The sequence below is a fragment of the Triturus cristatus genome, chromosome 3_1 (genome assembly GCF_964204655.1).
Source record: "Triturus cristatus chromosome 3_1, aTriCri1.1, whole genome shotgun sequence".
Lineage (NCBI taxonomy): Eukaryota > Metazoa > Chordata > Amphibia > Caudata > Salamandridae > Triturus > Triturus cristatus.
The window spans coordinates 980,179,222-980,195,902 of record NC_140583.1 but is presented as its reverse complement, the minus strand read 5'-3'; the positions used below and the strand labels follow the sequence as shown (position 1 = coordinate 980,195,902).

Genomic DNA, 16,681 nt, shown 5'->3' with positions numbered 1-16,681 from the left:
AAGGCAATCTTGAATGAATATACAGTCAGTGAAGACACCTGCACGAATCATCAGCTGATCTGGTGTTTGAGCTTTCAGAAGCCTAATGTCACAATGTGTGGGGAGGGATGGAACTGAACCTCGTCCTTACCTATGGTGGGATTAAATGGTCAATGTTCTGACAAATATGATCACTAGAACAGGAATGCTGTCTGAGACTACCTCACTATGGGGGCTTTGAATAATTAACATCCCAAAATGACCACTTTACAAAACACAACGTAATTCACTGTGATTAACTGAGATAGAGAAAATAGTCCACTGGTACGTTTCTTACCTGGAACGTTAGCCATCGCAGCCCATGTGACATACATGGTATAGAGGGAGATAATAGATGCCTGCAGCAGGCCAGAATGTGGCTGAGCTTCCTGCAAAATAAGCAATATTTTTAAACAGAGGTAAGGAATAGGGTCTTCATAAATGGAGCAGTTTATCCAGGGCTCATTTTGCGCCTTCATGCTTCAAATAGAAGTTAACTTGCTGTACTCTGGTAAAGCAGCCAATCCTTGCCTAGCCGCAGTCAGCTGTGGGGGCCCTAGAACATCGGATTCCTATTCGGCCTGGTCTATGAAAAGCTGAACATACCTCTGAACAATCCAACAAACCAAACATCTTTGAACTATTTGTTTCGGAAAGGAGAGGGTTATATAGCCAAGAGACATGTAATTGAGTAACTATCTCAGGAGGCAAACACTAGGACCCACGTCTTGCATTCCCTCATTTAAGATGCACCTCCACGCTTCATCTCCCTGACACCACAGTTCGAGTTTGGGTGAATGCCTGTGATCTGCACAAAACCTGGTCCCAGAGATGTCCACACAGGCTTTGTAGGGCTTTATTGGTTCCCCACACCCGCCACAGGAGCTTGGTGGCTTTCTCTGCGCCTCAGAGAGACAGCCAAAGGCAATGTCGGCTGTCATTGATGAGAAGATAGTATCTGTACTGACTACAGGAGGCCAACTTTGGTAGCCACCAGAATTCCTGGAGCTAAAAAGATCCAAATAAAACCCTAAACATAGTCTCTCATCTTTCAGGCAATCCAACATAACATAAAAAACAGGCCTGCCCTCCTATGCAACGGGCACACTGTGCTACCAATGGGCGTAGCGTGTTTTCTTACTTTGACGCCTCACAATGGGAGGATCTATCCCAATCGGACAACAAGGGGTGCAGTGCACTCCAATTCCCTATATAACTGTAGACACAATAGACCGCAAGAGCACAAACTATCACGACTACTGCTTTCACTCTTGTTTCAGGTACAAGGGAATGACCAGGGCCTGGAATGAAGGACAAACTGATAGTAAAGGCTGGGAAAACCCTCTACGTCCTATAAAAAATAAAAAAAACACAGCGTGGCCCAAGGACAAGAGTGTTAATCTAGGGATATGACAAGAGCATTCCTACGACAGTAAACTTAACTTCAATAAAAGAGAACTAACTTGCACATAATCTCGGTATCCAGACTACTTATTTACAGTGCCTTTTCCAAGTATAATACAGCCCTAGAACAAGGAACAGTTAACCATTCTGCTACATATTCTTCAGCGACAGAAGACACTTACACATTTTAAAGGAAAAACTGGAATCTTCCATGTCTTGTGGAACAAGCTATTGTAGAGTTAGGGGACAGAAAACCCTTAATGATATTCAGATATTGGCCTTTTTATGTAAAATTTCACTATTAATAACAGAGCCCCGTTTACCTTTCTTAAATTTTCCTTTGACAGGATAAATCAATTTATTTCAGAAGACCTACACCCATCCACTGGTCACCTAAATATTGTACTTAACATTTCTGTCTTCCAAGATTGTTACACACATGTTTAGGATTTATTCCCATTTTGCCAATTCGCAATGATGCAGATCACCATCTTAAAGGGCCTGGCCACAAAACACAACTTCCTGTTTAAGTTTACATTCCATGGAAGGTCCTAACACAATGGTGCGCATGAATGCTTTAAAACAGGGCTATCTAACCCTAGTCCCGAAGGCCTCAATGCCAGATTTTCACGATACAAATTAATTCATTCCAATTTGGATTTATTATTTTTAAAAACATCTCATGTGACTAGCCGGAAAATCTGCCATGTAACAGGCCCTTGTGAACCAATGTTGGACAACACAATTCAAGTAGGTCACGATTAGGAATGGCATAGGCTGGAAGACCATGAATCTAGCGTGCACAGCTCCCACTCATGTGCGCAGTAATGGCAGATTGATATATTTCTAGGTATCGGGGGGTGGGGGGTTTATACTGCCAGACCATCGGAGGCGATTTTGAGATCTATCCTCACTCTTTGGACACCCCAATGATTCTAAGATGTGGGGGTGCTTTATCTTTCTCCTTCTTACAAGATAAACAAGCATTTGCAATGCAATAGGTCTCGCATTCGGAAAGTTTGAGCTTTTTGTATTGTAAATAGACTAATTTTTTATATGTGTTGGTATTGAAAATATTGAAATTACTAGCTTTCTCATGTACAATGTCAATAGTTTTAACTATTGCAAATGGGACACCTATAGCATTTGTAATGCAATATGTGTTGTATTTACGTGACTTAGATGTATTGATATTACAAATAACAATGGCTTTTAATTTTTGCAAATAATTAATACTTAAATAAAAGTTAATGTACATTATAATGGCAATCGTTTAAACTTTTGTTAATAACTTGTGAAGATTATGTTTAGTGTATTTAATTGCGCCTAAAATCCAAGAACAGAAGTTAAATATTATCTTTTTTTTGTGCCTTTTGTAATAAAGCCTAATTATTGAGAGAACATATTAGAGCCAGTTGTTATTGAATGGTTGTACAGATTGATACTGTGGTGGCGGTGAGTGATGTTGTGGTGGTGTTGAGTAATGCTGTGGCGGTAATTGATGCTGTGGTAATGCGATAGACAGAGTGCAATAGTCAGATAGATAGACAGACAGAGTGCAATAGTCAGATAGATAGACAGACAGAGTGCAATAGTCAGATAGATAGACAGACAGACAGAGTGCAATAGTCAGATAGATAGACAGACAGACAGAGTGCAATCGTCAGATAGATAGACAGACAGACAGAGTGCAATCGTCAGATAGATAGACAGACAGACAGCAATCGTCAGATAGATAGACAGACAGACAGAGTGCAATCGTCAGATAGATAGACAGAGTGCAATAGACAGACAGAGTGCAATCGTCAGATAGATAGACAGAGTGCAATAGACAGACAGACAGACAGAGTGCAATAGTCAGATAGACAGACAGAGTGCAATAGTCAGATAGACAGACAGAGTGCAATAGTCAGATAGACAGACAGAGTGCAATAGTCAGATAGATAGTCAGACCGAGTGCAATAGTCAGATAGATAGTCAGACCGAGTGCAATAGTCAGACAGAGTGCAATAGTCAGACAGAGTGCAATAGTCAGACAGAGTGCAATAGTCAGACAGAGTGCAATAGTCAGACAGAGTGCAATAGTCAGACAGAGTGCAATAGTCAGACAGAGTGCAATAGTCAGATAGATAGTCAGACCGAGTGCAATAGTCAGATAGATAGTCAGACAGAGTGCAATAGTCAGATAGATAGTCAGACAGAGTGCAATAGTCAGATAGATAGTCAGACAGAGTGCAATAGTCAGATAGATAGTCAGACAGAGTGCAATAGTCAGATAGATAGTCAGACAGAGTGCAATAGTCAGATAGATAGTCAGACAGAGTGCAATAGTCAGATAGATAGTCAGACAGAGTGCAATAGTCAGATAGATAGTCAGACAGAGTGCAATAGTCAGACAGAGTGCAATAGTCAGATAGATAGTCAGACAGAGTGCAATAGTCAGACAGAGTGCAATAGTCAGATAGATAGTCAGACAGAGTGCAATAGTCAGACAGAGTGCAATAGTCAGATAGATAGTCAGACAGAGTGCAATAGTCAGACAGAGTGCAATAGTCAGACCGATAGTCAGACAGAGTGCAATAGTCAGACCGAGTGCAATAGTCAGATAGATAGTCAGACCGAGTGCAATAGTCAGACCGAGTGCAATAGTCAGACCGAGTGCAATAGTCAGACCGAGTGCAATAGTCAGACCGAGTGCAATAGTCAGACCGAGTGCAATAGTCAGACCGAGTGCAATAGTCAGACCGAGTGCAATAGTCAGACCGAGTGCAATAGTCAGACCGAGTGCAATAGTCAGACCGAGTGCAATAGTCAGACCGAGTGCAATAGTCAGACCGAGTGCAATAGTCAGACCGAGTGCAATAGTCAGACCGAGTGCAATAGTCAGACCGAGTGCAATAGTCAGACCGAGTGCAATAGTCAGACCGAGTGCAATAGTCAGACCGAGTGCAATAGTCAGACCGAGTGCAATAGTCAGACCGAGTGCAATAGTCAGACCGAGTGCAATAGTCAGACCGAGTGCAATAGTCAGACCGAGTGCAATAGTCAGACCGAGTGCAATAGTCAGACCGAGTGCAATAGTCAGACCGAGTGCAATAGTCAGACCGAGTGCAATAGTCAGACCGAGTGCAATAGTCAGACAGAGTGCAATAGTCAGACCGAGTGCAATAGTCAGACAGAGTGCAATAGTCAGACAGAGTGCGACAGACAGAGTGCGACAGACAGAGTGCGACAGACAGAGTGCGACAGACAGAGTGCGACAGACAGAGTGCGACAGACAGAGTGCGACAGACAGAGTGCGACAGACAGAGTGCGACAGACAGAGTGCGACAGACAGAGTGCGACAGACAGAGTGCGACAGACAGAGTGCGACAGACAGAGTGCGACAGACAGAGTGCGACAGACAGAGTGCGGGCGATAGAGTAATTCTGTAGAATATAAATATGTGGCACTGAGTGGTTTTGTGTGGAGTGTATGTTGATTTTAGTGGCGTGTAACTATGTGGCATTGAGTGTTATTTTGAGTGTATCTTGCATTGTAATTAATTGGCACTGAGTGTTATTTGGAGTGCATGTGGCATTGAGTGTAGTGTAATTATGCGGTGTGTAATTATGTGGCGCTGAGTGGTATTTGAAGTGTATGTGGCATTGAGCGCTGTGTAATTATGTGGTGTGTAACTATGTGGCACTGATTGGTTTTTGGAGTGTCTGTTGTATTGAGTGGATTGTAGTTATGTGGCATGTAATTATGTGGATTTTTAACCCAACGAAGGACACTGTTCCTACAGTAGGATGCAATAAGTCACCCATACTTAAGGTGAACGCAATGGAGGGGTAGGTGTGGAGGAAATAGCCTGCGCTTTAACGCCCCGGCTTTGTGTGGGGGCCCATTGCTTTTGCCTTTAGAGGGACTGTCTCAGCAGGGCCAGGCATTAATCATGAGCGGCATCCATCATACAGCTGTTGCCATACTGAGGGTATACAAGTGGCTGTTCCGCCCTGATTGAGATAGAGGGTATTTTTATTTTTATCTTATTGACACTGTTCACGTGCACTTCACTGAATTGTTTTATGGTCCTGAAGAAGCGCAAATGACCCTAGTTGGGCAAGAGTAGCGCGAAACATGTCGACCTATGACCTATAACACCCAGGCATAGTGAGCCTTTGGGGCAATGTTTTTTATTGAGCGGTTTTCGGACTGCAAAGGGTACAACAGTTACACTGTCGCTGCATGTTGACCCTTTTTAATTCATTGATTATTTTGCACGCACAATTCTCCTTTGATTTACCCTCTTTTGAACCCACTCCCCACACACCCTCATGCACCATCCAGCAGTCCTAAAAGATCTCTGACAAAGCGACCCTTCGGGGGACCCGTAGGGAATTGCAGCGCCGGCCCTACGAGGAGCAACTGCCCGATGATGAAGCATGACACCCCTTGGGGTGTGTGAGGGCATCAGAGGACAAAAAAAAAAAATGTTCCCCTCACTTGTGGGCCCTTCACACCTAAGGTTCTTTTGTTTTTGTTTTCTTGCTCACATTTTTCTTGTAAAATGCACGGGTGACTTTTTGCACCCTTAAGTATGGGTGACTTATTGCATCCTACTGTAGGAACAGTGTCCTTCGTTGGGTTAAAAATATATGTATCAGGAGCATGGACACTGGACCTTTAATAGCTCCTAGGTCCCCCCCTCTTTTTGTTTAATATATGTAATTATGTGGCTCTGAGTGGCATTCGGAATGTATGTTGCCTTGCATTTCTATAGTTCCTTAAACCCTTAGAGGCAATACTTTTTTTTTAACTAAAAGGATGGTAGTTAAATGGTGGCTACGGCAGGATGGTCGTTAAATGGTGGCTACGGAGAAGCTGTGTGCTGAAAGGCAAAGAGAACACGGGCCAAAGCTGGAAGACAACGCGAGAGGTAGGTATGTGTGTGTAGGGGTAGGTATGTGTGTGTAGGTATGTGTGTGTAGGGGTAGGTATGTGTGTGTAGGGGTAGGTATGTGTGTGTAGGGGTAGGTATGTGTGTGTAGGGGTAGGTATGTGTGTGTAGGGGTAGGTATGTGTGTGTAGGGGTAGGTATGTGTGTGTAGGGGTAGGTATGTGTGTGTAGGGGTAGGTATGTGTGTGTAGGGGTAGGTATGTGTGTGTAGGGGTAGGTATGTGTGTGTAGGGGTAGGTATGTGTGTGTAGGTGTGTGTGTAGGTGTGTAGGTGTGTGTATAGGTGTAGAGGTGTGTAGGTGTGTGTGTAGGTGTAGAGGTGTGTAGGTGTGTGTGTAGGTGTAGAGGTGTGTGTGTGTAGGTGTGTAGGTGTGTAGGTGTGTAGGTGTGTAGGTGTGTAGGTGTGTAGGTGTGTAGGTGTGTAGGTGTGTAGGGGGGTAGGGGGGTAGGGGGGTAGGGGGGTAGGGGGGTAGGGGGGTAGGTGTGTAGGGGGGTGTGTGTGTGTGTGTGTGTGTGTGTGTGTTGCCTAAAGTTGCAAGAAAACATATGGTTATTTAAATCCTTAGACGCAGAATTAATGGAGCTAATGTTATCGACCTTAGAAGGATGAAAAGGGAATGAGCGCGGCATACGTTAACTTTGTAAGCACAGAAAGCGTGCAGGGCAAACTTATTATTTTGGTTGTTTGGGACTCAGATCTGGGCAAAGCTGCAAGAAAACACGCAGGGGGGAGGGCGGGCTGTGTGCTGAAAGGCAAAGAGAACACGGGCATGAAAGTGAAATTGATTGATGGCAATGCATCCGTGAGACTAGCCCTGTGGTGGGGGAGGGACAGTTGTGAGAGGCGCCATGAGGAAACCATCTCTCGGCATGCGGGGGAGCTCATTCCAGGCGGGGGAGCGGACCCAGTATGATGCCGAGGCTACACGTGCACGCGCCAGTGGGCTGAAGCGCTTCCCCAAACGGATTGCATGGCGGCACGATGCACGTGATTGTGCGCGTGCTCGCCATGCAATCCACTTTTGGGAGCACTTTGAAATGCCCCTCTTACTAGAGTCTCGCATAGCGATTGCGTAAACGCAATAGATAGGCGAGACCTAAAAAGGTAGTCACTAGGAAAGGGGCATACTTCAGTTGAGGAGCCCTGGTGGGGAAGTGGTGCACATTTTCCTATACAACACGGATAGTTCTGAAATCAATTACTTCCGTATGCTACATACCAATATCCCAAAGTGTGATTGAGTAAGAAGGGATGTACAAATGCTCCATAAAGACAGTAGCAGTTATTAACCCTGCACTACCTCTTCAGAAACAAATCCTGGCCGGGACCAGTCTGCCTCACTATAGATGGCATCCTAATTCTCCTGCTTCAGTAATTTTGAGAACAACGGAAATCTGATTTGAAACCGGAAATGCAGTAGGTGAAGTAATTTTTCGGTTTCCAGAAAGAGGCACTACTGAGGCTGGGAGTTTGTCTGGATTTCATCTTCTAGGATGAGCGCCTGATTTGCTCAAGGATTTGGCAAACGGTATTTTATTGAACAGTAAGAAGCTTCACCCTACAATCAACTGGGCAGCTCCATCTCAAGATAAAGTGCTCAGCCGCTGGGGGTTTCAGCCTTGTGGCTCCTCAGTGTGAATCTTTGAGGTGACCAAGGTTTGGGATGAACTGCTCCCATGAGAACCAGGATCAGTACGGATTCGCATTAATTGGGCTTCTAGGGCCGATTCAAAGTTTGGTGGCCAGGTACTCTGTTCCAACGGCAATGGAGACCCTGTCCACCAAACTCAATGTCTGTCCACCTGTTTGCGACTCTGGTAAATTTTACTCCATCAGCATAAAACTTGAAGTGCACCAGTCAGTGTAAAATGTCCTTGGACGCCCTGACAGAGAAGGTGCCATCCTACTGTCAGCTCTATTTAGAGTGGGTGGTCAGGTGGCTTTTTTTTCTGTCCGTCATTGCCAGGTATAGCCTGGTGTGGACAGGCTGGTAAAAAAAAAAAAAAAGCATTGGCATTGCCAATAGGTCTTGCAGCACATTATCCTGGCTGCTGTGCTGCCAGGGATTGAAGAACTATACAATTAATACACACTGGGTCATGCAGTCTGATTTAAGCATACATGTTGGCCGCATCAAAAGGATACCATGTACTATAAACATGATGTGCCGCTCAAGGATACTGCTGCAGACAACACCCATTGTGCACTGCTGCAAACAACGCGCACCCCTGCACAAATGTATACTCAAACATACAAAAATGCCCCATCTTGGGCTTAGCTAAAATAGGCAGATAGTTAAACAATGCGTGTATGCTTCCCATATCTAGGCTGATTGCTATGCACGGCAAACATGCTTCTAATTCCGGCTTCTCAAAGTCAGGGAAAGTCAACCAAGAAAAAAAGAAATGTTTCTTTAGGGATCACTGGTTTCATGGCAAAATATATGCACTGTAAACCAAATGTAAATGAATGACCGGTACGGGCCCACATTTTATGGGGGAAAAATGGTTGTGTATGCTCAAAATGTGGTTTCGGTATGCCGAGTGAAGAAGTGCTGATCGGCATCGCTCCTCCATGTGGCAAAGTGTCACGGGAAAGAAATAAGCGTTCTCACAATAAACAAACAAATATATCTAAAAGAGCCCCTAGTGAAAGAGCCAGCAAACGAATGTCCCATTGGTGCCTTTGATGCTTCTAGCATGTGGCAGGGCGGCCTGCAAACTTTTAATAAAACGTTGTGTCCCTGTACTTCCGTTTCTTACAAATGAAACACTGCGTGTCAGGCATTTGATCTAAAGCTGGTGTTGTATAGCGGTGCGAATACATGCCTGGCCCATGAATGCACGGGCCAATGATTGAACGCGCATTCAGGCTTCTGTGCAATAGCATGCAGAAAGGTATTCAATTAAACAAATGTTATAATAAGTGAAGTCAAATGATAAAAAAAGTCTATTTAATGTTTTCCTGTTGTGTAAATAAATATAATTATACAAAAATACTTTCAGCGGAGGTGAATGGATACGTATTGGGAAAATAATTTCACAAGCTTCATACTGTGCTCTAATAAACAGGAGCCTGCTTTCTAAGCAACTATGAAGTGAAATTCAACGCACATCTTTACAATTTGTTGCATTAGACAAACTTCAAGGCTTTTTAAACCACAGGCTATCTGCAATCAGCACGGATAATGGGGATCAGTAGAATATGTGCTGCTAGAAAAGAACAAAATGTCAGAAATAATAATGCCTGAAATGTTGGACATGGCACTGGGGTGGGGGCACATCATTTGGGTAAGCCAACACAGGCACACAGAGGGAACCAACTTCAATGGAATGATCATAATTGGGGGACTAGCTTGAAATTCTGGGTGATCAGTCGCAGTCTGTAAGAATCAACTCCTGCGGGGACAAAACAACTCACTGAAAATCACACCTAAAATTAAGCACAGTGCAAGAGCTCAACACACGTCCACAATCTAAGCTGATGCACAAAGCCACGTGTAAATCCTGGTGCTAGAGCCAAGGTGGGTGCAAAGTGCAAACCAGTGGTCGAAGTGGGCAGGATCAGCAGGGCGCGGCATGCCCCTACTTCTTTAATTTCATAGAGTCCGTTCCCCTACTTTGTTATTTTAAACATGCTTCCTGGACGGCAGAAATCGCCAAGGCCGATAGTTAAGCCTCGGCTTTTGGGAACGGGCAGAGAAGGAAAAAGACTGTCTTTTCCTTCGGGCTCAGAGAAGACAAGGACAGTGTCCAGTTCTCCTGCTGTTGGCAGCTGCCCCCCCCCCCCCTATTTATTCCCCCTCTTCCCTCTCGGTCTCGCTCTTCATTTAATGAAAACCGAGACTTCAAGAAACACTATTACCGTCTCTTTCCTCCTTTCGTTTATTTGCTGCCCTGTAAAATGGATCCAAATTAGAAACACTTTTGCTGGAAACGTCATCTTTTTGTGACATTTTACAATTTCTAAGTGCAGCCTCGGGGTGGAGAGAAATAAAACATTCAAAATATGAACAATAACTAACTAACTAACGCAAGTCAGAGAGGTTGCAAGGTGGCCAGATTGATTTATTCACACCTAAACACATTAGCGCCACTTCACAGTGTTTGCCAGTGAAGCGCTACTTTTGTTTTCTCGTCTTTGTACAACATTGCTTTCCCTCGGTGGGAAAGTGCACCATTCTTTGAGGTACTGAAATACCTGCTTGATGAGTGAACTGGAAAACAAAATCTGTACTGAGGCTCTGTGTTTATGGATGTGGTCTTTTGAAACCATACTGCTTACGTTTTGTAAGGATATAAGCAATGGGCATTGAAACTGGTCCAGTCATGTCCTTATCTTTTCAGGCAAAAGCACTCACTAATTTCTGAATAAGGAGTGTAAAAAGAAAAAGGTAACCATGTTGTTCCTGCTTACATTTCACATGTCTTACTTAATCTTGCATTCCCTATGAGTGTTAGCTTTTTCTAGGACGTTATTTTTTTTTAGGCAGCATATTGCTCTAGTCTCGTGCATAGTTTGAATTGAGTCACATCCAGGTGTTAATAGCGGGCCAGTGAATTGCAACTTTCTCTCAGTGGGGCAGTATGCTGTTCAGTGGGGGAGAGGATGTGGCACTATGGTCAGAGTTGCTGAATTTGGAACAGGGGAACCCAGCCTTCATAACCAGATCACTCCACCTGAGGGAGCACATTCCCATGCTAGACCTTAGAAGGCCCCACAAGATCTTAACAGCCCTGGTGTCTTAGCACCAGCAGGTGGACCCTAGCAGTGGCAAGTGTGGGTTAACATTGAAGGCCTTTCTGCCACAATTTATTCTGAAGTTCACCTCCAGTCTTGCAGGCAGGCCTATGAAAGGGGCACACCATAGAGTGACAGTGACTGTCACAGAGGGCACAGGACCCTTTAGCAGGCTGGCTCCAGGGCAGTGCGACCGCACCAGGCGCTGAGCAGCCACGGTCCGTGCAGGTAACAGCGTTGGGGCAGAGGGGCTGGTTTAGGGGGGATTTCGAGGGACGATGCAGAGCGAAAATTAAATAAATGATTAATTTTCCCTCTGCATCGTCCGCTGAAATCCCCCCTTACCCGGCACCACCGCTGTTACCTTCATAGACCGCGGATGCGGCTAACTTCAGGTGGGGGCGTCGTGTTTGCAAGTATAATATGGTTTCAAAGGCACTTGCTGCTTCCTTCCTGGCCTCCAACAATTTTAGGCACCAATAAAAATGTCATGATAACTCCAGTGATTAATGTTCTTGGTAGAGACAGATGGTGTTTTATCTAGTGGACGTTTTGACTCATGGAAGGAAGGCCAGGTGGTTAATGTGCCTGCTGCTAAGAACATGTACCATGCAGATCACAAAGTGCACATAATGTAAATAGGTCAGTGGGTTACTGCTTTTGTCAGAGAGACCCTATTTGTTACTTGCAGTTAATAAATTAAAATCATAACATAGAACAGTGAGCTATTTATTGTCATGTAAGAGCTGTATGTAAACTGCAAGGTATAAATTAGCGCGTTATGGTTTTTTCCCCAGTCTTTGATTATCCTAATGTTGCAAAAAAGGGTTCATTTGGGTAGAAATCAATTCTGATTATTAAAGAGAACCCGCAACCATGGTATTCTGTTTTAAATTCAGAGTTGTTGTTTCAGACCTATCACTATTAAACTATGCTGCCTACTAGTATGGTTGTCATGTGACTCCTACACCTTGTAGTCCTTTGTCTTATGTAACATTTCCTATACAGTGATTTACACACGATTGTCTCTGTGTAATGTGTGTTATATAAGTGCTCCGACACCCTACACTGGTATTAGTGGTGCTGTAAATTTTCTGACACATTGTTTTGACATTTTTATACATGCTAACAGTCTCTGCAAAGATGTTTTCTTATGAGTACCAATGGAGCTTACAACTGCACCAGTCAACCTTTGCAAAGGGCCCTCCACTTCACAGCAGCACACGTCACATTTTTTAGTAACTTTTGATCAGTTTGAGCTATAAACAATTTATTAGTTAAAATCCTCGGATTATGCAGCAGATTATGTATTATGTGACAAATATGGCAGAGCCATAATTATGTGGAAAACATTTGCAAACTAGGATATTTTGCCATTCACGTTTGAACTGCTCTTGTGGAAAAAAGGTGGAGAGGTGCTGATGACAGACACTCCATGGCTGGGAGACAAATGGCTTGTGATTCCACTTTTAAGGATATTTGGGACATTCTGCGTTTGGAAATGTATCCCACTTTGTGAATGTAATTTCATATCAATAACTCATATTAAACCTTAAATAAACATGTGTATCTATTGGTTAAATTAAATAACGTAATAAGCTGTAACCGGTTAGTGAAATGGGAAACAAATACTAAAAAATTGGATATTTTGCTTTTTCTGCCACACCTCTGACTGCCCACGGACCCAATCCAATCCACGGGTTATTCCCGCCCTCTGATTCTCAGCTCACAGTTCCCCTACTTTTTCCCCCCCCCACTTCGACCACTTTGCGTCCATTTTAAAATTAGCACGGAGTGCATCCACTGCTTGTTATAGTTTGAGGCAACACAACTCCGAGAGTACAATAGAAAAATGTCTAATGATCATGTAAAAACGGATACAAAAATATTTGCATTTCACTATACTGTAAAAAGGGTGCAATAACGCGTCTCACTTTGTAAATGCACAGCAGGCTTTTTGCACCCACTTGGCGCCTGGATCCAAGTGGTTCTCCACATTAATTTAAATGCACATTTGCACAGGCCTAAGTTGCGACCAATCCAATCACATTTTTAGTGACTAGTCCATTTCTAGTGTTATTAAAAGTAGGAATGCTGGATATCAAATTACTGCATTAGGGTTCTGATGACGCAGTTTTGATCCCTTTTGCCTATATTGGGGAACAATATAAAGGTATTTGTGCCACTATTAAGCGTTTAGCTCGTGGTGATAAGGAGTACAAAATCTCACTCTAGGTCAGCGGTCCTAAAACTTTTTAATGCTGCACCCCCTCCTGCCAAATGTTCAGTTCAGCTATGCGCATCCTGAGCTTCTTAAGGCATAAAAATATCAACAGTGTGATAGCCTTTTTGCAGAGTGACCCACTGCCTCCATGTTTTCCTTAAAAGCAAAGTACTATTTTCAGCAAGATGCTCCTCGAGCACCACACGGAGATCAACTTCGGCCCTCTCAGAAGGTCCCCCATCCTGTTTGAAGACCTCTGCTCTATGTGGACAAAGTGGAGCTTACTCGCAGATGCAATACCCTTGATCCCAACCATCAACATGGAAGTTTTAAGCCACTTAGGGCAGGTACTGTGGTTCCCGGGGCCCAGTGACTATGCACAAGAGGGAAATGACCCATAACATGTTTGATGAAAAGTTAAAAACGCACTGGTCTTCAAATGTTATGCTGCAAACAAGTTTGGTAATCGGTACCCACTAGCAAGTAGGCACTTTGTATTTTGCTGTACTCCACTAAAGAGGTCATTAAGAGTAAAACATGAGTCTAGGAAAGTGATTTATTGCAAGAAATAAATAGTTACCAGGCTAACAAAAATGAAATACTGCAAGAAAGTAAAAGTTACCAAGCTCTGCATCACTGGCAAACCTGCAAATATGCATAGAGGGACCACATTCACAAGAATGCGATGGAAAGACTAGAGTTGTGTATCATTTGAAACCCACAGCTGAAGGCTACTGGTGACTGCCAATCCTGTTCTTAGTAAAGCTACATAGAGGCGGTCTTTGCATTTCATACAAGAACTCAAACCGTCTAGGGAACAGGTGTTGTGGCTACCCCCCCACCCCCAATTGGTTTATGGCTGTTGAAACATTATAATCATTGTCGGATCAACACTGCTTGGTATTTTGCGCCAGAATATTTTCCAATGACAAACGCTCAATTGGTGTTAAGAGGCGTCACAAATGTCAGGCTAGCTAATGCTCGTCAGAAATCATATTCACCTAACAACTCCAGCCGCTAAAGGATCATTCTTTGTGAAGCAGACATATGACACTTGTGCTTCTTACCTGGACCTTCGGAAGGATGGACACAATAGACACAATGACACAGAAGATTAGGTTCAGACTGATGAAGACCTTGTTGGCAGCGCACTCGCCAGGCTTGGTGTAGTAAATGTAGAGCACTACAATGGCAGCGATGGTCGCTGCGTACAGGAGGACAGTGAAGATCAGCAGGGCTGTGGAAGGACAAATGTATGTGAGAACCAAGACCTTCTGGGCTCTAAACCCAACACTCAAAAATGAAGCAGCCAGGACAGATTTTTCCATCAAGCCACTGTCTCGGAAAAGCTATCAGAGCTAAGGCAGAGCCCATCATGAACTTCAAGTACAAAACAAGGCTTTTCCATTCTAGCTGTTTTACCCCTTGTTGTGTAACACCCTTGTACACTCCTATCAAATTAGCACCATTCTCCTCAGTGCCTGTATGGTCTGGTGTCAAATCAGTGTTGTTGAAATGCCTTAAGCACAAATAAATCAGGTTACATTGTCACCAAAACACCATCTTTCCACCTAGAAACCAACATTCCATTAGCACAGCAAGTCACGTAAGATGATCAACAAACACTGGTTTACTCCCCTTATTTTATTTGATTTATTTTAGAGTTTCATATTGCAGTAGCTGCACTCGAGGGCATCAGAGCGCTTTACAGGTTATGTGACTACGTAAATAGGTTTACAAGAGGTACATGAAGGTATTAATAATGTCAAAGTCCCACAGCAGTACAGCACTAAGTGGTTATCAAGTCACAAAGTATAACAGGGCACATGGGGAAGAACGGCATCAGGGACAATAAGGCCTTTTCAATTGTCCTTACATTTCTGCATATTGCTATAAATCAACCGAGATCTATTTCCTTGCAACCGTTTACAGTTCCCTTCTATATGGATAGGGCCATGACTCGCGCACTGATGATAGAGGGTGAAGTGAAAATCAATACATTTTATAGTCATGAAAACAATTGCTCGGGTCCCTGGGAGATGATTGTCCCACCCTCCCCATCTTGGGAGTAAGCAGATGAGTCTGAGGATAGAGGAATTCATTTGAGGAGGAATCCTATGTAAATATTGTGAGACCTGCGTTTTAAGGATGGCAAGCTAAGCTGGAGAACACATCCAGCTTTCCAACACTGATCAACTTTCCATCATATGTTTACATTTTACAACATCGTAAACACCGAAGATGGTTGCAAAAAAAAAAAAAAAAAAAAAATTTATAGAACGGGTGAGGAAAAGGAAAGGGGTTTCAATATTAAGGGACAATGTTTTGAATTAAGACACAATTTAAAAGGAACCAGTTGTAAATTAACAGAGAGTACTGAAGCCCCAGCAAGATATATGGGAAAGGAGCTCTAACAGCTCATGCTTGAGACAGCTTTGATAGCAAGCACCACAATCTCACAGAGAGCAGCTACTAACTCAAGAGGAGCGTGTGATGGGTAATGGAACATAAAGCACCAAGGTCTGCCAGATGATTTTTATGTCACCCCTAGGGCGTGCAGTATTTAATTCCTTTTCCCAATAATTCGCTCAAGTTTAATGGACAACATTTTTTACCTTGCAGGAAGAGACCGGTCTCATGGCCACACAGTGCAACGGAGGTAATGAAGTACCTCATGCGTCGGCCTGCATCACTCAGAAAAAGATTGTTATGTATGTTTTCATGTGGTTCAGTGAAAGCCTTTTGTAAGTAATTAGATTATGGATACATTTTAAAGATGTATTGCTTGATTTACTGCAGGTCTAGTAACATTCCACACATACGAGTGGTATTTAGGCAGTGTGCGCGTTAGTGATTCTTTTTGTAGATTCATAGAGCATGGCTTTGTTGTGGGCAAGTATGAGAAATGGGCAGAGGGCCATCACTAGCCTGTGGCACACAGTGTGCGACTGGGCAGCAGGTTCATCTCAACAGAAATGGACAAAGGTATAATGCTGCATAGCAGCAAAACATGTTTCTTGGACACAGACTGCTTCTACTTCTACGTCATCTAGGAGTCTCCATGTAGCAAAAATAGTTTGACACCGCCCTCGCTTACTGTCCCTCCCTATCACCTCGTTGATCTGCCACTCAAGTAATTATGTTTCAACTATCTGAGGGTGGATTAGAACCAAGAGGCCATTCACCCAGCTCATTTCACTGTTCACTCAACTAGGACTCTTGGAGTTCTCCAGCAGATTGTACTGTTACCCGTAAGTAGGTAAGGCACTGCTTTCCTTTCCGATCCCTACAATGTCACATGTGAACGCAAGAGCTTAAAACTCAAAACGGATCCTCTGCGGCACCCAATTTA

At 43.6% G+C, this 16,681-nt stretch overlaps 1 protein-coding gene across 1 annotated transcript in view; it reads right to left on the bottom strand.

Annotated features, from left to right (window-relative positions):
- Positions 1–16,681, bottom strand: part of LOC146861355 (serine incorporator 2-like) — a 149,908-nt gene that overhangs the window by 42,237 nt on the left and 90,990 nt on the right. The window contains exons 6-7 of the mRNA XM_085645661.1: positions 14,397–14,566; positions 317–407 (exon numbers count right to left, since the gene is read on the bottom strand). Coding sequence (XP_085501787.1) covers positions 317–407; positions 14,397–14,566 — 261 coding nt within the window. The remainder of the gene's footprint in view (positions 1–316; positions 408–14,396; positions 14,567–16,681) is intronic.